At 51.5% G+C, this 27300-nt stretch overlaps 8 protein-coding genes across 8 annotated transcripts; 2 read left to right on the top strand and 6 right to left on the bottom strand.

Moving 5' to 3' along the window:
* Positions 1-1070: 1070 nt before the first annotated feature.
* Positions 1071-4625, bottom strand: MIND_00275900 (HECT-domain-containing protein; the record flags this gene model as incomplete). Its single annotated transcript, XM_037359631.1, has 11 exons — positions 1071-1154; positions 1207-1303; positions 1354-1928; positions 1980-2083; positions 2133-2272; positions 2320-2628; positions 2677-2757; positions 2806-3905; positions 3956-4121; positions 4171-4264; positions 4310-4625. 11 exons carry the CDS (start codon positions 4623-4625, stop codon positions 1071-1073), a joined length of 3066 nt encoding a protein of 1021 aa, XP_037224726.1.
* A 1245-nt stretch (positions 4626-5870) lies between these two features.
* On the bottom strand, positions 5871-6672 carry MIND_00275800 (uncharacterized protein; the record flags this gene model as incomplete). The annotated part of the gene is made up of 3 exons (XM_037359630.1): positions 5871-6077; positions 6125-6427; positions 6478-6672. The coding sequence occupies 3 exons, from the start codon at positions 6670-6672 to the stop codon at positions 5871-5873; spliced, it is 705 nt and encodes a 234-aa protein (XP_037224725.1).
* Positions 6673-7186: 514 nt separating this feature from the next.
* MIND_00275700 (F-box domain-containing protein) lies at positions 7187-8545 on the bottom strand (the record flags this gene model as incomplete). Its single annotated transcript, XM_037359629.1, has 1 exon — positions 7187-8545. One exon carries the CDS (start codon positions 8543-8545, stop codon positions 7187-7189), a length of 1359 nt encoding a protein of 452 aa, XP_037224724.1.
* Positions 8546-9119: 574 nt separating this feature from the next.
* On the bottom strand, positions 9120-9869 carry MIND_00275600 (uncharacterized protein; the record flags this gene model as incomplete). Its single annotated transcript, XM_037359628.1, has 1 exon — positions 9120-9869. The coding sequence occupies one exon, from the start codon at positions 9867-9869 to the stop codon at positions 9120-9122; it is 750 nt and encodes a 249-aa protein (XP_037224723.1).
* Positions 9870-10754: 885 nt separating this feature from the next.
* MIND_00275500 (Short-chain dehydrogenase/reductase 2b) lies at positions 10755-11646 on the bottom strand (the record flags this gene model as incomplete). Its single annotated transcript, XM_037359627.1, has 2 exons — positions 10755-11557; positions 11610-11646. The coding sequence occupies 2 exons, from the start codon at positions 11644-11646 to the stop codon at positions 10755-10757; spliced, it is 840 nt and encodes a 279-aa protein (XP_037224722.1).
* A 1166-nt stretch (positions 11647-12812) lies between these two features.
* On the top strand, positions 12813-14164 carry MIND_00275400 (Peroxidase; the record flags this gene model as incomplete). The annotated part of the gene is made up of 5 exons (XM_037359626.1): positions 12813-13173; positions 13221-13396; positions 13444-13723; positions 13772-13895; positions 13957-14164. The coding sequence occupies 5 exons, from the start codon at positions 12813-12815 to the stop codon at positions 14162-14164; spliced, it is 1149 nt and encodes a 382-aa protein (XP_037224721.1).
* Positions 14165-15417: 1253 nt separating this feature from the next.
* Positions 15418-18162, bottom strand: MIND_00275300 (Zn(2)-C6 fungal-type domain-containing protein; the record flags this gene model as incomplete). The annotated part of the gene is made up of 14 exons (XM_037359625.1): positions 15418-15625; positions 15674-15697; positions 15748-15887; positions 15935-16036; positions 16085-16236; positions 16284-16401; positions 16457-16628; positions 16680-16779; positions 16830-16950; positions 16999-17361; positions 17409-17769; positions 17814-17901; positions 17958-17963; positions 18012-18162. 14 exons carry the CDS (start codon positions 18160-18162, stop codon positions 15418-15420), a joined length of 2106 nt encoding a protein of 701 aa, XP_037224720.1.
* Positions 18163-19459: 1297 nt separating this feature from the next.
* MIND_00275200 (F-box domain-containing protein) lies at positions 19460-20647 on the top strand (the record flags this gene model as incomplete). The annotated part of the gene is made up of 1 exon (XM_037359624.1): positions 19460-20647. One exon carries the CDS (start codon positions 19460-19462, stop codon positions 20645-20647), a length of 1188 nt encoding a protein of 395 aa, XP_037224719.1.
* Positions 20648-27300: the final 6653 nt, after the last annotated feature.

Here is a 27300-nt window from a genome sequence, read left to right as displayed (position 1 = left end):
ACGCAATGAAATGTTAGACGTTACTGTTGCCTTTGATATTCTCCGTTCGAGTTCATCCGCCTGAGCGTTTCCTTGTAAAGGAGGGAATGCGTGCCCGCGAGCTTCAATACGCAGGATAGAGGCCGCCTAAAGAGTCGTAGTTAGCTCAACCGGAAGGGCAGGAGGTTGAGCGCACCAATAAATCGCTATAAGCGTCGTCAAGCTCGACGATGATGTCTTCCAACATGCGCTCGTTCCGCGACAGATGTGTCAGGCGTGAAAGCCCCCGCATTTCGCTGAGATCCCTCATGCGGCGTTGAATGGACTCGAGCGAACTTCAAGTTGTATCCATCAGGCACCGTCACCGTGACGGTTCGCACGATGCCTTGACAAGAAAGACTTACTTCGTAAACCGCTCGAGGCTCCGAGTCTGCAATAGTGGCAAAGGAATATGGGTCGGGTCAGGCAGCGCATCCGCAACCAGCTCCAAAATCTCCGTTGTGCGCAAGGAGATAGCACGAGCCTTGGATTTGGAATGCTTGGTGCGCTTCGAGGGCCTGAGCTTTAGTCAAACGAACGAGCAGACGAGCATACACCAAACCTCCGCGAGATCGTGAACAACCAAAACGGCTCCAACAGCACTTTTAAGTGGCGGGAAGGCGTCGGAGGACTCTTTCAGCGCCGTCAGCGATGTCTTGAGGAGGTCAGTGGTCGTGTTTGCAGTTGCCAGCTTTTTTTCGCTTCTTGGACCGTCGAGTGAACCCAATGAGCAACATGCTGGGCTGTGACGTCGACGACGTTGCGATGAATGTCCTCTTATAAGTACCTTATACTGAAGCTAACTTGGGATGATGCGTTTACAGCTTTCCGCTTCCAGCTTCTCAACAGCATTTCCTTTTGAGGCTGTGATCAGTAACATTACCAATAGAACAAGCTACACCTTTGACATTAACATGATTCTCCTGGACCTCGGCCTGTGTCCAGCCACGTCATGATATCCAGAAAGCGTGTTCTATCCAATAGACGGTCTACATTGTGGGGGCTACAAATGCTGGGGACTGAAAGCAAGACAGAAAAAGAAAGGAAAAGCATCAAGACAAGTCGAACCCCGCGTTGGCGGTGATCGCCTGCATGAGTTTCGTGCGCAGGACTTTCTCGGAGGAGTAGCGCGGGAGCTGCAAAGCGTTTCGTCAGCTCGTTAGCGGAATAGGAGAGTAAAAAGTCCACCTTGAGGAGGTTGACACAGGTGCTCGAAGTCGGCAGGCGGAGCTCGTCAGAGCCGGCATCGCGGATAGCGAAGTTGGGGATGAGCTCTTTAAAGCCTCTGTACAGCATTGAGCATCCAGCAAAGGCACAAGAATAGAAACTACGCACAACAGCGGCGGGCGGCTGCAACTCGTCACGAACCGCAACAGCGATCTCCGCTGTTCCTGGTCAAACGACCGCACGACGCGCCAAAACGCGATGATCGTGGGGTGGTTGGCGTCAAACACGCCGCCATACTGCGTGTTGCCCTGCAGGTCGTCCATGTCCACCGGCGAATCGGTCCCGCCAATCAAGATTTGCAGCTCCTGTTGGTTGAACATCTTGAGCCACTTGTGGTCGATGATCTCGGACAGGCCCTCGAAGAAGGCCTCGCTCTGTTGCTTGATTTGTCTGCTTAGCCGGTAGTGCGACACGTAGTATATGTATTGGAGTCGATTCTCCTTCGTGACTGGGATGTTGCTCCCGTTGGGAATAAGGTTTATCGTCTTGGTAACGCCGAAGTCTACAGGAAATAAGGACATCGGTCGATAATACGAGATGGAAAACGCGCCATCGGTAGCAACGGTAAAGTTGAGGGAAAGATCTTCAGGGTTCCCCGAGTAGTGTTTGAGGAAGAGAAGACCATTATAGAGCTCGGGATCCAGTGAAGCCAGATCGTCGAGGAAGCTTTGCTTTCCCAACCACTAAGCCAATGTTCAGCAAAAGACATAAGAACATCGTCGAGAAAGTGATACCTTCGCTAAAAAGAACCCAGCAAACGCAATGTCAACCAGAATCCCTTCATACATAGCTTTGCCGATAATGCGACCAATAAAGCGGTACCAGTTGAGGTTGTGAGCTGCAAAAACTTGTTATTCAAAAGAAACGGCACAATGGGGGGGACTCACGTTCAACTGCATAGGTGTGTGGATTAGGGTACAGCTCATTCTTCTTGTTGGCAAGCCAAAGTCCACGATCTGTGTCGAAGACCTCCCTGCACAAAGAAGTAAAGAACTCTTTGAACACACCACCACCATCGATCCCAGCTCTAAACCATCGGTCAAATACGGTACCATTAGAGCAAACAAGAAGTACTCTTCCTCTCCAAATTGATCAATGAACTGGATCCCAATCCGGCCCTTGAGGTCAGCGTCTCGCAAACGGTCAAACCCATCCTGCGCGATATGCTCCCTCCGGACAGTAATGTTCAGCCGGCTTCCGTGCGGATCTTCGCCGCGGGCAAGTATGTCGCTGTAGATGAAACTGCGAAACACCTGCACACGTGTCGAGAACGGAATCGAGAACGGGATGTTGTGTAATATTCCCAGCCGGGGAGCAAGGCGCGCAATTTGGCGTGTGGTAACCGCACGAGCATTCCCAGTTGAAATTTGTTGCTCTTCAAATCTGCAAAACATCTCGGTCAGAACAACAGATAACGCCTTTGAGACCTACAATGCTGCCTCGACGAAGGATCGGATATCGATTTGGTTAGAAACTAACCAGTGATCCGGCGGTGTAAATGGTCTCCGAGAACTAGATAGAAAAGTCAACACAAGAATCAAGGGTAAAAGACATACGTACTCGCGAGCATGAATAGCCACCAAACACTTGGTCACCTTTTCTCGCACCTCCTCCCAAGTAAACCGTACACCTTTGGGGCCTGAAGTCCCCGTAGTGCTAGTGCTAGTATCCATCGCATCAGTATCCTGTGGTCCTTGATAAAGCCCAAAAGCTACATCCAGCAAGAGCCGACTGAAGACCGTCAACTCATCTAAGCTGAGTGGATTTCTGCCTGAGGTAGTCGAGGACCCAAAAAACTCGTCATCGCCCATCGTCAGCAGAGCATGGTTATACAAATCGGCGAGGAAGAGCAGTGCCGGAATGGATGCATCGCTTGCGGTTGACGGCCGCGTGTACTCCTGAAGAATACTAGACGCATTTGCGCGACGGACAGAGCCCCGCCAGAGTTCCTTGATAACGCTGGTCCCAGCACCGCCGACGACGATTGCCCCTAGTATTTCGCTGCGTTTGGAAGGCCAGCTGCCTTCAAGGGCAAGAATAAGGTCAAATAACGCCCGACGAGAGGCATCGGATTGTTTCTGCGTTATGGAAAGGAGGGTGTTGAGGTGGGACGGAGAGATTAGCGTCTGTAAACGCTTCTGGGTGCGGGCATCAAGAACGGGGAGTGGAGGTGGAGGTGTCGCAGAGAATGTAGAAACAACAGATACTGTTGGTCGCGATTCGTCCTCTGAATCAGAATCATAACTTCGCGACTGTGGGGTAGAGGCTGCAGGGGCGCCTTCCAGTGCGTTTGGAGGGAGGGTGTTGAAAATGGATGTGATAAGTTTCACGTAAGCTGTTAAAGCGGGTGCAGGAAGTGCAGCATAGCGGGGAGGAATGAAAGTCGCAAGATTTGCGAGCAGATGGAGTCGGTCGATAATGGTGATTTCGGGAAGAGGCGGCAATGAGGTGAGGGCAGCGAAAGGGAGGCGAGATGACATATGCGTGAGGCTTTGCAATGGCAAACGGTTGGGAAGAAGCGGGATGGTCAGGATGGAAGAAATTAACGCCGCAAACGAGTCTGCGTATTCTTGGCTTGTAGCTGGATATACCGAGAATGCAACTGTGGTGAGAGGAATAAGAAGTGGTAATGACTTGGACGTCTTTGCATCCGCGATTGGCTGTAGCATATAAGAATCGGATTGGGCGACGTAGAAAAAGGAAAACGCACCGTGCTTCGTATTGCTTCGGCCAGAGACGTATAGAAACCTCTTCTCAGAAGATAAAGCAATATGTTGCCAGCCGCTTCACGACCCTTTGTACCCAAATGTCGCGAGGCTACGTCTGGCGAGACGAGCATATTTATAACTTGGAGATGGGCGACGACATTGGAGGACCTATTAGATGAGTTAGAAATAACAGAGGCCGAGTAGAACATGTACACACTGTGGGGATGCAGCCACTGATCTGAGCAGCAGGAAGCATGCTTGCCTGACCAGCACCAGCCAGCTCGGTTGACTCGCAGCAGCATATAGAGAGCCTGATCTGCGTAAGGCCTGAGGGATCGATAGAGCCAAACACTCACTTTCGCCTCTCTCCACCATAGTTTCCGACCACTTTGCCAACACCTCTTCATCCCGACCCATCAACACCAAACAGCGCAATCCGGTAAGCCCCGCCACGTCCTGCTCGAACACCTGCCGCATTTGGACTCGGGTTGCCCGCATTGCAGCTACTCCCCGCCACCATGCTTGTATTTGGGTCGCACTGTCGTTCTGGCGCTTTAGTTGGATTCTTTCCGTTCTCCTGGCTTTCGCTTGATCGGTAATAGACGCGAGGCTTGTGTTGGATGATGATCCACCAAGGTTTATTTGTCGTTTTCGTTCTTGGGGGAAGAACATAGACGAATAGGTGGTGGTTAAAGAGGAAGGTGACGCGTCGCGTGCATGACTAATTCCTTGATCTTCACTGCCAGATTGCACCAATTACAGATTCTACCAAGGACAGAGAATACCATACTCAAACTTAACACAACTCGGCAAGAATGGGAAAGTCCTCGGGGCTGCAAAGAATCTAGAGTCGGTGATCAGGGAGCTGAGGGGGAGGGCAGTTATGGTCCTTACCGCCACGACAAGAAGCTTCAGAACAAGGGTCATATTGTCGTCCTCATCAATGTCGATGTCTCTGATGGGCACACAAGCGAAAGGCTTTGGGGTTTGGACGTTGCTGGCTCCGACCATAGGGTTGATGGCTTGACCGACGCCTTTTCTTCGGCTTCTTTGCGTCTGCGTCTTCCGATTCCGAATCCGAATCCGACCTGGATCTTCTTTGAACGAAGCTAAATCGCCAAGTGACGCCGTTGGTCAGAGCGTTAACGATGGCACCGCGATTTCTGTGGGAGACGTCAAGTTGTGTACAATAGACACACATAAACACACTTCAAGACACATAGCGCAGCGGCTTCGCTTAAGGCTTGGTGCTTCGCCTGTCTGGTGAGGGGTGCAAACGATTTTGCCACCGTGATTTGCGTGATTGGGTGGTTGGATAGCGCTAGCCCATTGGGCTCAATGTCGGTTATACGCTTGCCGCTGGCGACAGGTTGTTCAACTAGGAAGATTTCAGACAGAAGTTTTTGCACAAAAACTGTTCACAATGCACCTATCTCCGTAGGCACAATGCCGATGGCGTAGTCTAGCCGCCCATACATGGATATTCCAGGCGCCAGTGTCTGAGTTGGAATAGGGTGCTGTGAGTAATGCAAAAAACATTACTCACACCGGTTTCGAAACCGGTTTCGAAACACCCCCCGTTTCGAAACAGTTTCGAAACCGGCCGGCCGGGGGGGTCCGCTGACAGTCGGCGGCTCGGGACAGCGCCGGGTATCACAATCCCGAGGCACACTATGCGCCAAGCCCAACTGGAGCAGCAGTGGAGCCCCACTGCCGTGAACACCCATCTGCCCGGCCTTCCGCCAGTAAGTGCAGGTGATATTGGGAGGGCATCAAGCCCTGACAGCCGGGCCCGGGCTTGCCGGAGAATCACGTGTCGGTTTCGAAACCGGGTCGGCCGGCCACGGCATTCAAAACTAACACGTGTTTCGAAACCGGTTTCAAAACCGTTTCGAAACCACAGTTACTCACAGCACCCTAAGTTGGAATATCGTACTCGTCGGAGAGCAGAACCCAAGAGAGAAATTCTCGCGGGAAGGCACCGACTTTTGAAGCGCAGCCCCGTAACTGTTCCCGTTGTTGCAGCTCTTGGTCAACGTTGGGGTGGCTGGATATGATGTCTTGAGCGATGGAAGCAGCCGTAGTTAGAATAGGGTGGATGAGTGTGCGGGTAGATGCTTCGTTCTAAACCAGCAGTAGTAAAAAAGTTAGGAATGCTCAAGTGCACTGACTTTCAAATATAGATGGCCTCGAAGTTTGTCCCAAATGCCACACCCCTGGCAGCCTTTGAGCGCCTGCGCGCAAGTATCAAATATGCGACTTTCGATTAGGATTTGCGCCAATGTTACAGACGCTCCAGTGAGATGCATGGTTGGCGCTGGATTCGATGTGGTAGCCCGGGGGTCCTGGCTTCTTGGATATATGTACACTGGCATTGGCATTTGCTGTGGTTGCCCATCACGATCGAAGAGTTGCTCAATAACAGCAGATGCCTCGGTGAACTTGAACGCCGGCGGGCGAGATTTGGTTGGATGCTGTCCGGTCCTTTAACGACTTGGAGCAAGGAAGAGAAGGCAAAATGTACTTGGTAAGCGTCTTGTATGGCCATGAGTATTTTACGTTGAGCGGCGTCCCAGTCGACTGAGACATCCGGGAAAAGCGTCGGGAAGCGTTCCACAACGAGGCCTACCACATCCTCAATAACAGAATCCACGTCTAGTTTCCGCCTTTGGGCGAGTCCGGAATTTTTCGACGTTGAGGTGGGAATACTAGTAGACATGGTTGCAGGAAGGTGAGATGTGTGGAACAGGGGAAAGAATGATACAGACCATCCTGCGATCTCAGGGTAAATGCCGTTTCCTTTCTTTGAAGGGGGGGGAGGGATATATTGAAGTCTAGCAATAGCTCCTCAAGAAACGCTCGCCGGCAGATGCACACCCTCTACTGCGGCGAGTGCTCCCTACTCAATGTCATGGATCGTTCAGTTCAGCCACCATCGCGTACCTACGCAACTACCAATGTCGGGTCAAGGTCCTACTTTTCATCGATGTTCAAGTGCCACAGTTTGACGTTGCCCTTTAGCGTTACAAGACTCGCAAGAGAAGAGCGTGGTCGCAGCCAAAAGCAAAAACCAAAGACTTCACAATTCGAGAAGAGATGGGATTGTTCAGATCAGATGCAATGATTTTCGAATTTGTCTACATTCGACTCTCCCTAATAACACTTCGCAACCAACATTCCGACCCGCAAGTAGAAGCCACGATCAAGCAAAGTCACAAAAGCACTTGGTACCGTCAACACCTATACCCGTCCCCAGAAAACTCCATCAGCAAACTCATCTCCTCGTCTTCCGGCAGTTCAGCCCCGTCCGCAAGATGAAGCTCCTCCTCTAACCACAGCGCCCGCTCCGTGTCCAATATCAGCCGGTTTGCCGACCCCAGGAAAAGGTGGGTCAATGGCGCCTGCAGCGCAATGCGTGTAGAGACAAGACTGCACAACAGCGCCTGATGCTTTTCGTGGAACTGGGCCTGACTGAAAGAAAAGGATGCAAGATTGGGCCAGGGCATATCCAACGCGCTGTCTGATGTTGGGAGGGGGACAAGGAACTCCAGAACGTCGTCTGTGAATGACGAGTTTAAGCACGCAAAGGAGCGAATGGCGGGGAAAACGCGCGCGATGTCGTGGTAGTCGCTAACCGAGAATGTATCGTCTACGAGGGACAGCGACTCGAGAATGGGAAACTTGGACACCTGGGAAAGTTGCAGGAAGTATGCCATATCCCCCTCTTCGAAGTTGCAGAGTCGCATTCCACATAGCTTTGGGGCACTGAGAGCCGATAGCAAAACATCGCAATTGCCTCCATTGGCGAGCATAAGATACTTGAGCTCAGGAATGACAAACGGTACGACATCAAGAGGGGTAGCCAATCGTCGATGAGGGCGTTGAGTGTGCCCGGAGAAAGAAAGCTTGACAAGAGCGTTGCAACTCTGCAAAATATCGCAAACGGAGCGAAATGGGAACGGAAACCGCTCCTCGGTCAAGCAGAGTTGAACGATCGTGGCAAAAGGTGGCCGGATTAGATCCATCGTTGGCCCGTTCAGCCGCAGCGACGTTAATGAGGGTGATGGGCGAGTAAATGGGAGGAATGGTGACGCGATGGAATCCCCATGATACTCCCCGGAATCCAGCGGAGTGAACAGAAAAGTGTTGAGATGCGGCATGTCGAAGTCTTCGAAGTGGGAGCTAACCGTCGGAGACGGGTGGACAAAGTTGGTGACCAAATGAAATCGCCGGAAACGACGAAGATGTGGTCGCATTTGCTCCAGCATGTCCCTCCGCCACCAGCCAACACAGGCGAATAAACAAACGCGTAGATTGTGGTTTTTGGACCTGTGGAGATATGTCTCCAGCTTGTCGACAGCCTCGAATGGTGTTGCAAAGATCGAGGACCACAATGACGCGAGGTTGACCGCGATCTGCCTCCATCGCTGGTTCACATGCGACACCACAATTTCGAGTGGTTTAGGCTGTGCGGCGCCTTCCCAGTGCGAAATACGGGCTCCAGCCTCGAATATGAGCTCCAATATGTCGCTGGGTATACGTGACTCTATGGAGAATAGAAATTCTTGCGATATAGTTGCTGCTTCCTCCATGCTGGGCCATGTCAGATGATGTGAAAGCTTAGCAGGACAACACACCTCTGCTTCACAGCCAGTAGTCCGACCTACTCGGGCAGGAGGTCCTACACGGAAAACGACATGACAATCCAATCGATGAAAGGCCTATCAGCGCATCCAGAGTTATCTTGATCATCTGCTTAAGAACCAAATACGCGCACACAACGCAACGCTACGGAGCGAATTAGGCATATGCTCGCCACTGTGCGTAGGCTGAATGAGATGGTGAGAGTTCAGAGGAGAGAAGGGCACGTACACGTGACTCAAAGCTCTCCTTCTTCCAGTCTCCGACCCACCAAAACGTTGTCAAACGGGAGAATGGCGGAAATTAATGTATACGGCAAGGAACCATGTGGAATATTTCCGAAACAGGATTGGGCTCATTGCGTTGCTCGTCGATTCAACCACCTCCTTCTGAATGGTTCAAAGGTCCAAGTCAACTCACTCAATACCAGCTCTGAACAACTTGGCACGGAACCGAGAAAAAATATCATTGAAAATCGACAGTTGGGTGTATTAAGGGCCACGGCCATACAAAAACAACTTCGCTTTACCATGGTAAAGCGCCCTTAATCTCGGAGTAAGTCCCACATAGATCCTCTTGTACCCCGAGTGTGGCCAACCGAACGGCATTTTTCGCCCCCTCTTGTACAGACTGACCCCCTGTGTTCCCATTGATCTCGGTAGCCGTATACCCAGGATTATCGATGTTGACTCTCCACCCCTTCTCTTTGAACCGTGCCGCATACACAACCGCAAGCATATTCAAAGCGGCCTTGCTGCATCGGTAGGAAACGAAGTAGAGCGGCATGCCCTTCCATCTGCCCTCCGGATCGGCGAGCAGGCCAAGCGAGCCCGTGTCAGAGGACACAAAAACAACATTAGGCTTTCCGGTCAAGGCATTGGAGAGTAAGGGGACGAGCGCTTCGGTTAACATTGCAGCACCAGTCGTATTGGTCGCAAATGTCTTGTCAAAGGTGTCGCGGGATGGCATGATGGGCTGCGAAGGGTCGAGAGTATCAAGGGAGATGCCCGCGTTATTGACCAGGACATCGAGTCTCCCAAACTGCACTGAGATGGACTTGACAGCAGCAGCAATAGACGCGTCAGAATCTACGTCAAGTTGCAAAAAGGCAACCGGTAGACCCTCAGCTTCGAGCTTTGAAGCTGCCTGTCGGCCACGCTCAGCGTCTCTTGCGCCGAGGAGGACACGATATCCGCCTTTTGATGCTATTTGTCGCACAATTTCGAAGCCGATGCCCTTGTTGGCGCCGGTGACTAGGACAATTTGCTCGGCCATTTAGTGCTGGGATTGGACTCCTCAAGATGAATGTTTTGCTTTTATCGCAAGCATCCATATCCGGACTGGCTCCGAATGGTCATCGGTCTGACGAAGAGTTTTCAATGAAAAGGGAACTGTCTCTATAAAGGGGCGATGAAAGTCAGTCAGATACCAGGCGGTAACAAAATCACACCGACAATAATAAAGGCTGTGATTCGTTTGAGAAAAAATGGCCCATTCATCATAGGAAGGCTGATTCGATAGTCGAATGAAGTCAGAAGTAGCACACACCAGTTGAAGCTGCATCCTCCCGTTTTCTCCTCATACCCAAGACCAAAGCTTCTAACCTACGCTGTGCCCTTCCTCGCAGCTCCGCATCGTGCGCCTCAATGAGCGCGGGCCCCAATGCTATCCCAGACAGCCGCGAGGCCCGGAACAGGGGGGAACAGACGTCGTTTTGGGGGCGGATCGTTGGGGAAGCGGGGGATTGCACAAATTGGCGCGGAAGGCTGGCACGCTGCAGTCCAGGTTGGATTGAGTGTAGACAGCCGTCTTCGCAACCTTGACCCGCCTCTGAATGGCCGTATACTGCATTTCAACACACTACCACGGTTCGTGGGTTGCGAAAAGAGATGAGGCGCGAGCCGTGCCAGAAACTGCAAGGTTGAAGGACGCGGACCAGCCTGGTTGGAAGCAGCGGATGGAGACGAGGGCATGAAGGAGAACCTGAATCGTTATAAATATTCACGCCCTGGCCCTCATGAGCTCCGACACGAAGATCGTGGTCGACGTCATTGAGTGCACCGCCCGTGAGCACGTGACTGGAAGGATCACATGAAATTACATCAGCGCGTATAAGGATGCAAATATATAGCGGCAAATATGACTCAGAAGGCAACTACTCTACCACGGCTGTATACCTTGCGCCCGAATGACTTTGCCAACCTGATGGTCGTATTTCCCTTGGACTATGTCGCGAAGGAACTCCCCACCGACGCTCGGCTCTTCCGCACCCATCTTCAACATCATTTCTCTGCCGTGCCCTCCCAACCCGGTAGCCAAAAAGCCTGGACTGACGCCCCACAGCTTAACCGAATCGTCCTTCAGAACACGGGCCCATTCGCGCATCAGCATGTTCAGTCCCGCCTTTGCGGACCGGTAGGCCGTCCTCGAGATGGGCGAGTTGGCGGGCTTTGGCCAGCCCTTCTCGGGACTGGCATTGAGGCGGGGAAGGTGGTGCATATTGCCCCAGTTCTCTGGTAGCGTCTCCCAAATCGAGGCCGTTCCTGAGGACATGAAGACGAGACGGGCGTCAGAAGATTCGAGGAGGAGAGGCATGGCCAGCGTGGTAAGAACGTGGGGGCTGCTGACATTGAGGTCCCAGGTTTTGTTGAATACTGAGCGTATCTGGGCAGCCGGGGTGGTGGGGGTCAGCTCGCCGTCCAAGGCAGCGCCGGCGTTGTTGATGAGCACGTCAAGCTTCCCGTGGTCGCTCTTTATCGTGGCCAGGGCGGCTTCAATTGACGCGTCAGAGGTGATGTCGATTTGAACAGTGCTAAGAGTCGACGAGCTGTTGGGAACCTCGGATTTCAGACGGGTAATCGCATCCTCGCCATTGGAAAGCGTGCGAGTGCCGACGACGATGTGGTACGACTCGGGAGAGGCATACAAAGCCTTGACGGTCTCGTAGCCCAGCCCGGTGTTGGCTAATAAGCTCTCCATTGAGCATATAAGGGCAATCTAAAGAAAATCACATACCGCCAGTGATGAAGACAATTTTCTTTTCGGACGACATGTTCAAGAGAGGATGACGATCTAGAAGAAAGACAGCGCTCTTAAAGGGAGCGCTGGTGACAGGTTTCGGCTTGCTTTCGGAAGAATGACAGCTGTTGTTCGATTTGTCGGATCGGTGATCCTCCAGCTCGTCACGTCAGTCGGATTAGCTGATTAGCAATGCAGCATCGGCCAATTGATTGCCAGAAATCCATGGTTGCCGTTTGGACTTCAAGCGATTCAACGTCTCCGATAGGAAGTTTGGTGGAGCCTAAGGTCCGGTCTTGATTTCTGCAGTTTAGATACCAGTGCTCCTTTTTTCAGTGCGAATGCGGAGTTGACAGCAACGGAAGACAGCGGAGGCTGTCAATACTTCAAAAGCCCGATCATATTTACGATGTGCGGGAACTCAGACTCTCAAGCCAGGAATTAAGCGCCAAATCAAGCTCACCTACTAGTACCATTCTATGTTGCCAACGATCTTCTCGAATCGCAAGAATGCTTCGGCATTTATGAAGACTGTACTGCAAATAGCGCCGCGTCAGTTGGACACTCACGGTTTGATCAAAACCTCACCAAGCCGCGAAAGACAAGGCCTTGTAGCTGGTTCAGTTAAATGAACTGCGTCAAAAAGGCGACATGAGATGGCTGCGGGTCGGGCGAACCTCCCTGGGTGTCAAGGAGAAAACGTAGGCTTCCACGTGACCTGAAAAATGCCGCCGCCCACCTGCCAACAGAGATTGTCTCCCTTATTTTCGTGAAATGCCTTGTCACCCGCTCGCTCCCCATGCGCCACCCCCACTCCATGACCATCACTTCCGAACCCCCCGCGCGTGAATACGTTTTTCCGCGAAACACTCAGGCCCCGCTAACACTCATCCGTGTTTCGCGCGAATGGATGGAATTGGCGCTCTCCACACCAGCTCTATGGAGCTCTCTTGGCGTCGCGGGCTACTGCAATAGTCATCTTACCGAGTCCATTTGGCTCATGTGAATTGTTGCGACATCTCTTTTCCGCCGGCGTTCTTGCCAAGTCGACCCACCCACATCTGTGCCCTGGACCCTCCCCACGCAGCGCGCCCTTACTGAGAGGCACTTGGACCTGTCCCTCCCCGACCTACGACCGCTTGCCACCAGATAGTGCAATAAAACAGCCCCTCCGCGAAACAATGGCCATCCTCGGAAAACATGCATCGTATCCTCACCTTTGTCCTCGCACTCGCATTGCTCATTCTTCCTATTCTCGCAACTCCGTCACGATTGCGACTTCCTGGCAGTGCTCTGCGTCTTGCTCGTAAACACGGAGGCGGAGAGACAGGAGACGACGACGACGGACCGGGAGGTGACAATGACAACGACGACGACAGTAATGCGGATGGAAACATTCCCGACCTTGGAGACTCTGCAGGCATCCCTGATGTCGCCAACGCTACCAACGCCGCTTGTGTACCCTTCTATCCCGTCCGTGATGCCATTCTGGGTGGTGTATTCGGTGGAAGATGTACAGACCTGGCTCGGGCTTCTGTCCGACTCGCATTTCATGACGCTGGTATGCAAAGCTTGTTTATAGTGGTGACCATCGCTGACCCTTTGTAGGGACCTTCTCTCTCCGGCTCGCTGCATTGGGCAAGCCAAATGGTGCTGCTGATGGCTCTCTTCTCTGGGACCCCCAAGAAGTACTTCGGGACGAGAACAATGGGCTTCAAGATATTGTTGCCGCGCTAGCCCCACTCCCCCAACGTTTCAATGTCTCTCCCGGGGATGTTCTTCAGGCACGTTTTGGATTTGCTGGTTGCCATCGCCACTCATACTTCTTCAGCTTGCGGGTGTATTGGGTGTACTTGCATGTCCCGGTGGACCTCGTATCGATGCTTGGGTGGGTCGACCACTCCCAGCAAACAAGGCTCCCAATGGCCTCCTCCCTTCTCCAAACGACAGTGTTGATTCTCTCCTGGGACGGTTTGCTGATATGGGATTTGCACCGGTTGATCTGATTGCTCTTATTGGGGCTCATGGGACGGCAAGACAACGATTCGTGGACCCCGCTATGGCAGGCGAAGCTATGGACACCACAATTGACCTCTGGGATGTCAATTTCTGTTAGTTGCTTGTCCGATCTCCTCTTGGCCTTGCTGACATATATGCAGACCGTGATACCAATGTCGCTACTGCCCCACACAACGTGTTCCGGCTTGCGAGTGACGTTAATCTCGCGCACAACGCCAGCACAAAAGCGTTCTTCCATGAATACATCGATAACCAGCCTGACTGGTAAGCATCGTGTCCCTTGTCCCTTGCTTCCCACCAGCTGATGTGCGATTTTCTGCTCCAGGGACCAAGACTACCGTGCTGCACATCTGTTAATGAGCACCCTTGGCTACAAAACTACCGAGCTCGTCAACTGCACCGAGCTGATGCCCGCGAGCATCAATTTGACCCGCGTCAGCATGCCCGACACTGTATCCGGCAAGGCGGTGGTGGACCCAGGGCTGTTGGAGGCCGCGATTCAGAAGTATCGGGCTCCTTGGCTCAAGCCTTAGGTGTTCTTTTGCCTCTTTCGTCTTTGCTATCCATGGTTTTTTTATTCTGTATTTTTACTCTCGAGAGGTTGTTCTGTCCGTTGTACTTTATCTCGCACCACAAGCAAATGGATTCATTTGTTGTCAGGGGTCATAAGCGACCAGGAGATTGATGCACCGTCTTTGGCGCCTTCCTAATATGGGCATGGACCTGCCATTTTGGGAATATGTATAGATGGCTCATTTCCAAATGTCGGCTGTGCGAGAGACATAAGGGAATGGTACAATGCGGGACCTAGGGCCTTAATAACATAACATGCCATGACAGTAAGGGAAAATAACATACGGCTGGAGAGCAAAAGATATTAGACAATATACTTGGGAGTGTACGAAATATGGTCAGGTGGCGAAACCTGTGTCCCGTGTACTATGCGCTCGCGCCAGAGTTCCAATGGAGCAGTATTTTTTTCCCTTCTTACATTAGTGCCAGCTAGCTATGGCGAGGCACGAGCCATAGCTAGCGATAGATAAGGTAGTGAGCCATGTGTGTAAAGTGGGCCAAACACTACTTGTACCATTAATATCATGTCCTCTGAGTTTCATGCATCGTGACTTTCACGTCACGCCCATCTCGCGCTCACGACGCGTCAACCTCGACGCGCCTCGCTTTTTCACCCCGCCGCGTTTCGACCCACCCGCCTTCCCACCACGCGGCTTTGGGTGGTCCGTCTCCTGCTATGCGGTCACCCAGAGTTGCGTCGAGTGGGGCCACCGCTCCTGATCCGGCCTTCGGCCCGGGTCCTCCAGTGCATCTCTTCTGGCTTCGTCAGCCAAGCACCCGGAGCGGCTCTTGGCCTCACCCAGACACAGTAATCCGGCGGGTCTCCCGTTCCCACTCAAAGACCTCTTTCCCACGGCCACTTTACACACACGAGCTACCTTATTAGTGGTTGTCGTAAAAAAGAATGAAGAAGGTCTTATTTATGTCGTCGCATATTTTTGCCGTTGCAACAACTTGATACCGGTGCCTACCGCCGACCGGCTCCGAGTGCCGGAGTTGACAGCAACGGAAGACAGCGGAGGCTGTCAATACGCGAAAAGCCCGATCATATTACATAGTAAGTTCTCCTCTTGGAAGTTGGCCCGGAAGCCAAAAATGACATCTAACAAGCAGGCCACGGAAGCAGGAATGTTGTTTGAAACCTAGCATTATACAGATACATGATGCAAAGTCCACACTTCCATGATTTGATGTCGTTTAATTTCAGCCACAGTCAGTAAGGCGGGTTTGCGATGAGAGCATATTCCAGCGATGACCTCATGAAAGGCGTCAAGACAGGTTGAACAGCTGTTGCAGCCATCTGTGCAGCGGGTCGGCGGCGTTTGTTGTTGTTGTTTACTACGTTTGACTGGACTGCTTTCGGGTTGTCGCATGGCCATGGCAGCATAGCCTCGTGAAATGAAAGTTCGGAAAGAAGATCCCTGATTATAATAGCGTTAAGAGGACATGCATTCAACCATGATGCTCACCAAAACAGACCCGGAGAGCGCCATCTGCCAAAGTACACATTGACTAATGCTTTGGAATACTCATGACCACCCACCTAGGCTCGCAAATTTGGAGGACTTGCATCAATCGAGAAATATCGTCCACGGTCGTGTTCATATGAGGGGACAACCCTGCCGTCCGGGCTGCATTCCACAGATTGATGACTAGAATGAGGCCAGCGGTGAAAGCGAAAGGCTGGGTGGCGGTTACAGTTGAATCGATATAGTAGAATGGATGCGCACAGTAACACTTGGAACGGGAATGATCCTTTGCTGGCGTTGGAGATGCAAAACCCGACTTATCGCTCGGGCGGCGTCTGTGGACATTGCTGAGGAGGGCAAGTTCTAGAAGGCAACTTGAATCAAAGGGCAATCAGCATAATCAGAGCCTACGAAGTTAGGGGTGTGTTGTCGGACAATCGGCAAAAACTGGCCATGAACGTGTATTCGGAGAGAATGAAATGCAGCATGGAGCATGACGGCCTGGTCGAAGAAGATGTCGTCCAAAGGCATCTCTCCGCGATCGACATAGTTGTCCAGTCGCACTGAACAACCAATTGAGCATGATATGATCACTTTAAGACGAGCTTACGATGTGCGGGAACTCTCTCAAGCCAGGAATCAAGCGCCAAATCCAGCTCACCCACCATTCTATGTTGCCAACGATCTTCTCGAATCGCAAGAATGCTTCGGCATTTATGAAGACTGTACTGCAAATAGCGCTTCCGCGTCAGTCGGACACTCTCGGTTTGATCAAGACCTCACCAAGCCGCGAAAGACAAGGCCTTGTAGCTGGTTCAGTTGAATGAACTGCGTCAAAAATGCGACATGAGATGGTTGGTCTGCGGGTTGGGCGAACGGTGCATCCTCAGGGCTAACGCCAGCCCCTCCGAGCCAGTATTCGTCATCGCATTCCGAAGGAAGATCAGTGTCCATACTACGCGCAGTCAGATCGGACGATGAGGGTCTGAAGGAGAAAATAACACACTCGTAGCCTTCTATGGCTAGCGGCTGGCCAAAGGAGAACGCCGCCTGCCGATCCATACAGAAAAGACACCAAAATGCGCGCTTCCATTGTTCTGCTATGGCTGTGACAATGTTATGAGCATAGACAGTAGTCGCGAGCCAAATGACTTGCTTCGGGGAGTGTTTGACATCATACGCCAGCGGTGGATGCCCCGGTCCTGGGCAATCTTAATGCCCATAGCAACCAGTGTGGACTGAAATGGTCCGGAGAATTGAAGGTACATCGAAGCCAGCTGCGGAGCATTTAGTTGATGGGCAGTTTTGGGCAAAACAATACAAACAGCACAGAATTGAATATGTGCGAGTGTTGGACCGTTGAACAAGTAGTCCATCGTAAACGAGACTTGTTCAAAATACTGCTCGCCAACATGGAGCTCGTCGTATGTACCATCCCTGCGGTACAATACGCGGGGGTCAGCAGAATACTTGGCCCCAATGGCGCAAACGAGAAGGACAATTGTGCCAAAGTCACGGTCGCGGAGATGGAGACCGTCGATGACGTTGCGAGTAAAAGATAGTCGGTGGAGAACGGGATAATAGATGTTTTCGTGCCGGAAGTAGAGGTCAAACAATGATAAGAGAAGGTCGTGGGGCGGAAAGACGAGGGGACGAATGTCTGGTCGGGACAGAGGGTATCGTGGAAACTAGCCTCCGATTAGAAAATGTCAAACCCGAGAGACTAATGGCATACCTGATGCTCTATCCAGTATTTCGTCCTGCGATTCCGCCATCGCAGTTGCTTTCTCTCATACAACTCGCGCTGCTCGATAGCTGTTGCCACAAGACCCCATCGACTGGCCACATTCTGAAATTGTTTGCCATATGTACACAGACTCAGCACCCGTAAGCGGTCGAACAAGTCGTCATCCTCCACAGCCGTTGGCTGTTTGTCATTTGCAGAGTGTATTTGGGTGGAGACGACCTCGAGCAACGCTGCAATGCCGCGAAGGATATGAGGAGAGGTATCGGTAGCGACCGTCTCAGGCACACTCGCTTGGGCGCGGATGACCTTCTCGTTTGCCATCAATCGGGTTTCTAGCCCTTCAATATATCTAAAAAAACTGAGTTCAGACAACCAGAGCAATCGTACACTTACTGTGGATGTTTTCGCGGGGCGCCTGTAAAACGGCACTCGATTCCTGCTTCTTGACATGTAGTGCACCCCTTGACCCGTGTTCCATCGCCTGTGTAATGGTTGGTTGTTGAGATAGAAAGCAAACCCAATGCCACTGTAACGTACAAACACCTGGGAATGGTCAGTGAGTGAGCCCTATGAAGAAGAGCAACTGCATACGCCGTTTCCGTCGACAACCATCGCATGCCCTTTGTTCTCGCCGAAGACGAGGTCGCAAGACTGCCGCAACTGGACCAGCTGACTCCTGGCTGTTAGCCCCATCGTCAGAGCTTGGGGGGATTCGCTGTTGTGGCTCTTGAGCGCTCATCATGGGGAGGGTTTCAGCTATCCATGGTGCAAGGAGGTCGATTTATAGCATGATGCCCCGGCGAAGCCATCGGAGTACAAATCCAAGTTGAATATCATCAACAGTGATCAACTCTGGGTCCACATTGCGAAAACACGGTCACGTGTGAGGATGAAACGTTTGGTGGCGCGCCCCAGGTACTTGAGCCACATGGCAAATTATGGTCTACCTTGACATTCGTGACAAGTGATTAGGTGCAAGCTTACGCTACCTCAAAACAAGCTTTAATAATTTAAATCTCGGCACATGAACAGAATCAATTCATCCTTTACAAGACCCTGATTCGAGGGGGCTCCTCCGGTACAGACAGGTTGCCTTGGTATGATAGTTAGATGCGAGTCCAGAAAAAGAACCAATTCGCACGGAGTTGCGGGAAGCTGTGAGTTTGTCCAGTCCCCGACGCTGAATAGCTGCTTCGTTTCGTTCTAATGAGCGGATCTAAGTATATTTGTGGACGAGTAAGAAAATCTTTAGATTAGTAGAAATCAACGGAAATAACTGCTTACTTAGTGCCGAAGGCTCATCGAGCGACCCAAACGGACTCAGTTTTTGAGAGCGTACCACTGGCAGAACAACCTGTTTGAGGGCCAACTTGAATGTGAACAGCCTGTTTGTCTTGTTCCTTGCGCCGGTTACCGCTTCAAACCAGAAGAGATTCTCTGTGGAAATTGATCATGAGCGCAGTTGACGTTGTGGATGTGAATTGAAGCCGAAGTCCATATCGTGATTTATAGACAGCCCAAAGTACTAGTACTAGTGTTGTTGTCGGGCTGGCTGACCAGTGTTTATTGTTTCCATGAGGTTCGGAACGCACATGTAGAAATTTGGCAGCAATTGTGCGCATGCCAAAGGCAACAGTTTACATGTAGGACATCGTTTCCGTTTGCTTTGCTCCCATTGAAATTCGGTCATAGCCTGTGTAGAAATCATTCAGCAAGACTCTCCGCAGTTGAATTTGACGGTTGGGAAGAGGTAGTAGGGCCGAAGAAAAGTCGGGAAAGCCGAGAGTATATAACGCTGGGGCCTTCATTGCTCGGCTGCCAATAAGTACCCAGGACTGGTATGAGTCGCAGGCTACTGTCACGGTAAGCTCCGCTTCTGTTAGTGGGTTAGCGACCTGATTTCGTGCAGAATTTTGCGGCTGGAGAAGCCCACGTAGCCCAATTGCCACAGGCTTCGGTTCGAGTCGGAAACTCAGTGTTGGAACCTCCCTGGGTGTTAAGGTTAAGGAGAAAGCGTAGGCTTCCACGTGACCTTGAAAATGCCAGATCCCGCCGCCCACCTGCCAACAGAGATTGTCTCCCTTATTTTCGTGAAATGCCTTGTAACCCGCTCGCTCCCCATGCGCCACCCCCACTCCATGACCATCACCTCCGAACCCGCCGCGTGTGAATACGTGTTTCCGCGAAACACTCAGGCCCCGCTAACACTCATCCGTGTTTCGCGCCCATGGATGGAATTGGCGCTCTCCACACCAGCTCTATGGAGCTCTCTTGGCGTCGCGGGCTACTGCAATAGTCATCTTACCGAATCCATTTGGCTATCCCGGGCCGCCAACTTTCCCATCGATTTTACTGCACAGGTCATCCTCCGTGGTCCGTTGCTTAACGTTTTGAGGCCACGCACGAGTCGGCTTAGGACGCTCGAGCTTTCTTTCGAGGATCCTGGGGACCTGGAGCCGCTTGTTGCTGTCGGGCCTTTCGAGAGCCTTGAGCGGTTAGCAATACGGGGCAGTTCGGTCGTGGATTTCCGGATTCCAGTTGGTGTTGGCCTTTCCCTCCTCCGCGCGACGCCGGCGCTTCGCATTTGCTCCTTCGACAATGGCTGGGTCGACGGAGCTTACTCAACGGATGCGCTCGTTCATGAACGGTTGACGCATCTAACGATGCACGGAACTCTCCAACAAGGATACTATCCCATATTGCTCAACCATGTCACCCTGCCTTCGCTTCTGGCGCTGCACCTCTTCACTCTCCCCTTTTCTCAGCCTCATGACCTGCTCGCATTCTTTCGACGGTCAAAGCCACAACTGAAGAGTCTGGCACTGGGCAGACAACTGTCGTCGTTGACCGTTCCCGATATCAAGGAGCTGTTTTCGCTTCCCAATAGCTCTCTTACACATATTGCACTCGTCGTTGACACCACATCCACTGGTCTGAACTTGCTTCAGCACCTGGTCGAAATCAGCAACACACTCGAGAGCATGTCGCTATGCATCGGAGGCAGCTCTGTGATCTTCCGGCCGTTCACACAGACGTTGCTGGAGCTCATTCCTCGCTGTTCAAAGCTGGAACAACTCATTATTTCGTGGCACCCCTATGACCACCAGCGCTGCAGCGAGAGACTCGCCACAGAAGCCTTTCTTCCAGCTCTCCAACAAGTTGCCCGCCCCAGCGCCGATATCTTCGTTGGTGTGTGGCCCATATTCAATATCCTAGAGAGTATCTAGCGACATTTTGGCCTTCCGTCCTGATGTTGACGAGAATGTTTCGGCCGATCGTTCCTACGATTTGTCCATCGGCATTGGAGTCAACTTGCACGACGACAGACAGCGCTTCTTCTGTCAGCGTCTCCGCAGTCATGTTCCCTCACCTCTGGGAGGACGCGGTAGTTGCCCAGCCTGTAGCCCAGGCCCGAAGTAGCCTGCCCTTGCGAGTGGAGATGTGGATGATGTTTGCTGCGTAGCCTACTTCTGGAGCCAGTACTTATTTCTTCTATACAGGCCTATGAGAAGTTTCGTCATCTGGTCAGCATGCGACACTTACGCGTTCACATATTTCTCAGTGTTTGACTGAGAAGTGGAGATGCATGAGCGACATGACCACACCTGTCAAACTAATATAGTGACGATCCACATTGTCGAGGAGGACATGTGTGCTTCGGTGAAGAATTCAAGTTCTTTTGGGGGCGCCCACCTGCTGCTCCTGCGTGATTTTCGGGTTGTGACCCCCGAAAATCACGATGTCACTATTCCCACGCGTTCTGGCACTTACTTTATAAGACCGCAGTCGACCTGGTTCCTCCAAGATGGCCACTGCCTCTGTACCCTCAGCAGAAGCTGAATCACTCCGCGCTCAAGCTCTTCGATCAGCTGAGTCAAAAGCCCTCGCGTTCTTCGATGAAATTGCTGCGACCATTCTCCGACCCAATGTCTCTGAGGCGCAACTCAGCGCCGAAATCTATGAACTTGGGGCAAAACTTCACGGTGTTCACACCCACTGGCACAAGCGCATTGTGCGCTCCGGGCCCAACACTCTACGCCCATTCGACGACAACCCTCCCGATCGCATAATCCAAGCAGACGACATCCTCATCGTTGATCTCGGCCCCGTCTTCGAGCTGGACGACAAATGGGAGGCAGATTTCGGCAGAACGTATGTCTTCGGGAGCGACCCAGCAAAAATCGCAATCAGAGACCGCCTCGAGCCGGTGTGGAAGACTGTGAAGGCGCAATATGACGCTCGTGCTGACGACATCACTGGCGAAGAGCTCTACGACATCGCTGTTGCGGAGACCAAAAAGGCGGGTTTCGACTGGTGGGGCGAGATCGCGGGCCATCTCGTCGGGCACTTCCCACACGAGCGCATTCCGCGGGATAAGCTGTCGCTTTATATCGCGAAGGGCAATAAAAACAAGATGCGCCAGCCAGGGAAGGACGGCTTTGTGCGCCAGTGGATTTTGGAGGTCTATCTACGAGACCCTAATGGCGGCGAGTTTGGCGGATTTTATGAACAGCTTTTGACTTGTTGAGGAGTACGGTGCCTACTAGTACCATCATGGAATGGATTTAGTTAACGTTGTATCTATCCCAGTGGTATTGATTGCGAGACCTGCCAGCACGACGGTCAAGATTCTCCAATACAAGTACTCATGTGTACTTACTCCCGTCTATTATTTTCAAATTCAAGCAGAAGTCACTCTTACATTTGGAGCATGCCGCATCTAGAGCCTTCAAGTTCAAAAGGTACTTTTGACAGAGGTACTACGAGCATGAAATCATTGATTGATTATATGTTTCTACACATCTGATTATCTATCGCAGAGCAGAAAAACTTCCAAATTCCCCCTAAACCAAAGTGAAGTCAACTTCGAGCCCTTCCGCAAGCATCACCTCGACAACACGAGATAAGTCGACGGCTGTAATGCGTGTAGTTGTTAGCATAACGAAGCATAAGTAGGTTTCCCTTCCCGGTCGCTGAGTTGCGGCTGCGAAGGATGTCAATTACAGCTTCACCTGAGCAGTCGAGCCTGGCTGAAAAGCTGAGAGAGGCGAGTTTTGGTACTAATTGAGGCTTCAGTGCGTCAAGAAAGCCACTGCCGTCAGGCTGTGATGTGCGAAAGGAGAGGTGTTCAAGGGCAGGCATCATTTCCAACAACGCAATGAACTGAGAAGGGGTGATGTCCCTGTGTGTGAGAGAAAAGGCATTGAGCTCGCAATGGGAGGATTGGAGAAAGTTTCGAATGCCTGTGACTATTTCGGAATGACTTGGCGTATTGCTATATGGGCTATACTTGAGTCGTTTGAGAGAAGGCGCGACAATTGATGGGAGTAGTTTAAGCTTCGCGTTGTCAATGAGTCTTAAACCAACGAGGTTGGGACAACATATAGTGATTTCCTCCGGTCTGCATGGTTCCGAATCCGAAACGAAGCATTGTATGTCCACTTATATCAAACTGGACATGTCGCTCAGTGCTTTTAATATGGAACTCGGTCGGCCGTTAAGGTTGCAGCGATGGAGCTGTGCCCAAGGTATTGCCAGACTTCGGTGATCCGTGAGGGTTAATGAAACGGGTAACTGACAGAGACCAGGGCAGCGAGAGACGAGGTCCCAGCGATCTTGACAAAGACTATGCAGGTCGTGCATTTCGAGCACTTTCAGGCGAGGGAAGATATGAGACGATTCGACGAGTTTGGATACTTCTTGATCGTTCGTGTAAAGGGTTACGCGAGCCCAGCGGGCCGCGGCAGTGAGGAGAATATCCATGCAGGCTTCGGTCCAGAGAGCTGGATAACTGTGAGAGCCGTATCGAATATTCAAAGGACAATCTCCGGACCACTGGACATGTCTGGAGACCATGTCCAGCATATTACTATTCCATCCAGACGGGATGTTGATAACTCGCCAGAGCTTCGTTAATGACGATGCCACCGCCCGCCATCTTGAACACACTCGAACCAAGGTCCATTTGCTCGAATCGCATTATAGATGGGTTTTCTGGTCTGCAACGACAACAAGGAAAACTTCTGCGAGGAGCTCAGCTGGAAGGATTCGTATGGGTGCGAGCATCGATTGCAAGAGCGCCAGGTCTCTTTCGGCGGTCACCTTCTGGGCTGAAAGTGTGGACGTCGGGCGCTCTACCCACTGGTAAGCTCAACATTGAGTTGAAGCTGCTCATTGGTCGAGGTTATCGCATTGCTGATAAGCGCTTTCTGAGAATCTGAAGGAGAGTTGTATGGGTCGTAGGTAAATCCCAAAGCACCACGAGTTTGCGTAGAAAGCGGGCCATGATTCCAATGAGTCATGATGTGACTATGACAACGTGACAACCTTCTCGTCTCAGATTCAGTCAAGATTCAGTCCATGCTGCTACAAGCACGATATACTGCTTCGAAACCTGAACCAAGTGTTTGGGACCGTCAACTGTCTCAAAACAAACTTGACTCAGAAAAAGCCCCAAGCCTCTGATGCTAGCAGTTCAGCCAGGCCAACGGAAGTTACGGAACTTCAGACTTTCAGTGACCATTGCCAATACGTCTACTCATACGCCGGCGCCACAACGCCCTCGGTTCTCAACGTACGTATTGTCGGTGGCAGCTATGATTTAATACTATCATACCCACAGTGTCCTCCATCGCCTGCAATTCGAAAGTTTTAAACTAAGCAAGTTGACGAGTCGACAACGCATAGCTCAGGCCGTTGCCAGTCGGGGTTCAAAGGATCTCTCCGCTCTAGATCAATACTCCATAACTGTGCCACAAGTTCAACGTTTGTGGGTCCTACGCGAAGCAGGTCATCACTAAACTATACTTAGCGCCCAGTCGTGAACAACGATATGTTTACCAGTCTGCTACTCGTATACTGAACAATCCATGTTCTTGGACTGCTGTCAGACTGGATGCTGGAGAGTTCTGAGCTTTATACTCTTTGAGACGGCTGTTCTTCCAGCGAAATTCAAGTGAAAAATCAACTCTCCGAAGTTCACCCGTGTTTGGCTTACGCTTCACGGCAACTTACCTTTCAATTCGAGCTCCAGTCAACGGTGATTGTAAAACTTCAATTTCTCTTCCATTCTGCCGCTAAAGCATAAGATCATGTTGGCAGAAGCCCGAGTATATCATCTTACTCTGGCCACAGGAGTCCTGTCTGGAATTCTCCGAACAGTTGATCGCCTTGCAAACTCTGACGCCTACGATCATGCTGGCGTTATCTCCCAGCAAATGCTGAACCACACTTCCCTGAGAGAGTCCCAGACCCTCCAGCTCATATTCGGCCAGCTTCTCGCTTTTTCTCGGGCAAATACCTAGACAGGTGAAGGAAGGCCGGTGTTGGCCCAATGGCCACAAGGTATCTTTTGGTGCTCATGACTCCAACGGCATTTCTACCCTAGCATCAAGCTCTACTCGCAATATGGTGGTCTAAGAAAAGAAATGGATAAAAGGTGTGTTGACGCACTTTTACTGTCTGTGTCGTTCTTTCCTCCGAGTTCCATATAACTTGGCTAGGTCCCCGCCCATAGCTATGGACATGGACGTCGACTCGGAGATGGGAGAATTCTTTGACTTCAGCGCGGCTTCCTCTTATGAGCCGTTTGAGCTTCACTCGAATGAATATGCCCTCAGGAGCCATGATGATGCCTTGCAAACCAGTCGGTTACCCATGGGCTCTGACAGTGTCGACGAAGCCATCTTCGCCGCTATTCTCCAAGTAGCGGCAGATGTATTAGGTTCTCCAGCTACAGGACAGACAAATTCTGAACTATTTATCCAAAGCCGACCCTGTTATGGAGGTGATGTTGGTACAATCGCGCCAAGCGAGTTGGATGTGTCTGAGGTGTGTCTTCGAAGCTTGGTATCACACCAACCAAACTTATCTCAGTATCTATTACAACAAAGCCTTGGGCCAGAGAGCTTGTCGTATCTTGAACCACCATTCAAGTTTGGCTCGCTGCAAATTACATCACCGTTCGAATCATCATCTTCGCAGACTGCCACCCAACAAGATGTCCGGGTCAATGAACCGTTTGTTGATGTGCGTAAATTTACTCTTCCCTTCAATATCTGTCATTCGACGTTTTTGCAGGGCCAATTCGGCGGCAAAGATGATTTCGCATTATGCGCTTTCGGCGATCATGTTGACTCAGGCTTTGCAGACTCTGATTCGCATTCCATTTTCAGTAGTCCTTCGACAACATCCGAGTCCACTCCCAATCCGGTCATGGATCTCCACCTACTCTCGCCACCACATACATCGAGACTCCGGCCCTCAAAACCGAAACATTCTTCGAGACCTAACACCGGCGCCAGCGCTTCTATAGGACTCCCGAAAGTTGATATCTGCAACACAACAGAGTTAGCACTTTACCCGCGTCGCCCTCATCCATCATTCAAGTCACAGTCTTCAAGTTCAAGCCCAGCACGCGATAAGGCATCGGTCAAATCAGTACACAAAGCAAAATCAGCCCCCAACCGATATGCCTATGGCATCCGCAAGTGGCGCACAACTTTTACTCGCCAACCGGATGTCCGCCGTCACCATCGCACTGTTCACAAATTGCTGCGTCGCTCGGAGGTGTTCACAGACGGGGAGTCACTACGCCTGTACTGCTCGAGATGCCTCGTAATTCTTTCGCGCGAGGATTCGCGGCGACGGCACGAGAAAAGCTGTCGCGCTTCGTGGAGGGATGCTCTGGAAAATGGTCATCTGCGGTGCTTGCCCTATCACGAGATCTATGCCGAGAAGAGAGCACGACATAGGCTGTGGTGCGACATCTGTGAGGAGGTTATGGAGAGTGTGGAAACACGGGAGGCCCACGAACTAGGATGCACCGGGAATCCATACAAGTTTGATCTCCAGAACTATATGGTGGCTCCACTCACCGGTTTGCCTCATCCACACACTTGTCGATGAAACTTGCGATTTTGACCCAACCAAGTTGTTCTCACTTAATGGTACTAGTACTTGGTGGTTACAAGTTGTTGTACATTCTGTCCTTTGTGATTGACTCCTTCAGGGATCATGTGGGTTGACCATGTACTATCAGTGGAATCCAATTGTCGCGTCCTCATCGTCGCTATGTCGACTCACGTGACCGCGTCAACTAGTCGATCTTATCGTGAAAGCAACGTCGTGACGACTGGGGAAATTTTAAGATTATTTCGCGGTTGGTGGCTTGGTATTGGCTTGTCAGGTAGAGGATCCCTTGTAGACAGACCGTATTACAGACAAACATCGGACACACTGGCAGATGCATGCATCATTCTATGTAGGCTTGATCTCGGGCCTAAGGTGCGATTGGCCTTGTTTTTCTGTTGAGCGGGTGAAGTGCACGCCAACGGAAAGAAGCACAAGAATTAATAAGGCAAAGGAGTCCGTAGTGTTGTAGTCGGCCAAGTTAAGAGCGAACTCCTGCAGGCTTACCGGGCTAGATGAGGAAATCGATAGTACCGGACTTGAAGTCTTCCGAACGCGATGCAAATACATACCTACCAGTTACGGTCTAGTCGTTGGTCGTTTTCTAGGAAGACCCTTTATCCCCACCAGCGTCTCTTTTAGCGCCGGTAGTGCGCCGGTGGCGTGTCCGAGTCACGTACTGACATGTCACACCCTTCCTCGACGTTGATCCCAATTCTCGACGCGCGTTTATCACGGTGGTGCCGCCCGGCAATCCCAGCATCGCGCATTCTCAATACATTGGTCAACACTCCACAGACACTTTCTGACGAGCTGTTCCTGCACACTGCTTTGGCAGTTGGGACAATGAAACGCAAAGATACTATCTAAGGTGCCAAACACCCCGCTCTACTTCATGCTCCCACCAACACACCACTTCCTCTCTTGTAATCCGCGTTTTCTGTTTCGGGCGACTGGATAATGCACTTTC

This window comes from Mycena indigotica, assembly GCF_014461135.1.
Source record: "Mycena indigotica strain 171206Taipei chromosome Unknown Mind.scaff0002, whole genome shotgun sequence".
Classification (NCBI taxonomy): domain Eukaryota; kingdom Fungi; phylum Basidiomycota; class Agaricomycetes; order Agaricales; family Mycenaceae; genus Mycena; species Mycena indigotica.
Note: the sequence above shows the minus strand (reverse complement) of the source record. Positions and strands in the feature narration are given on the sequence as shown.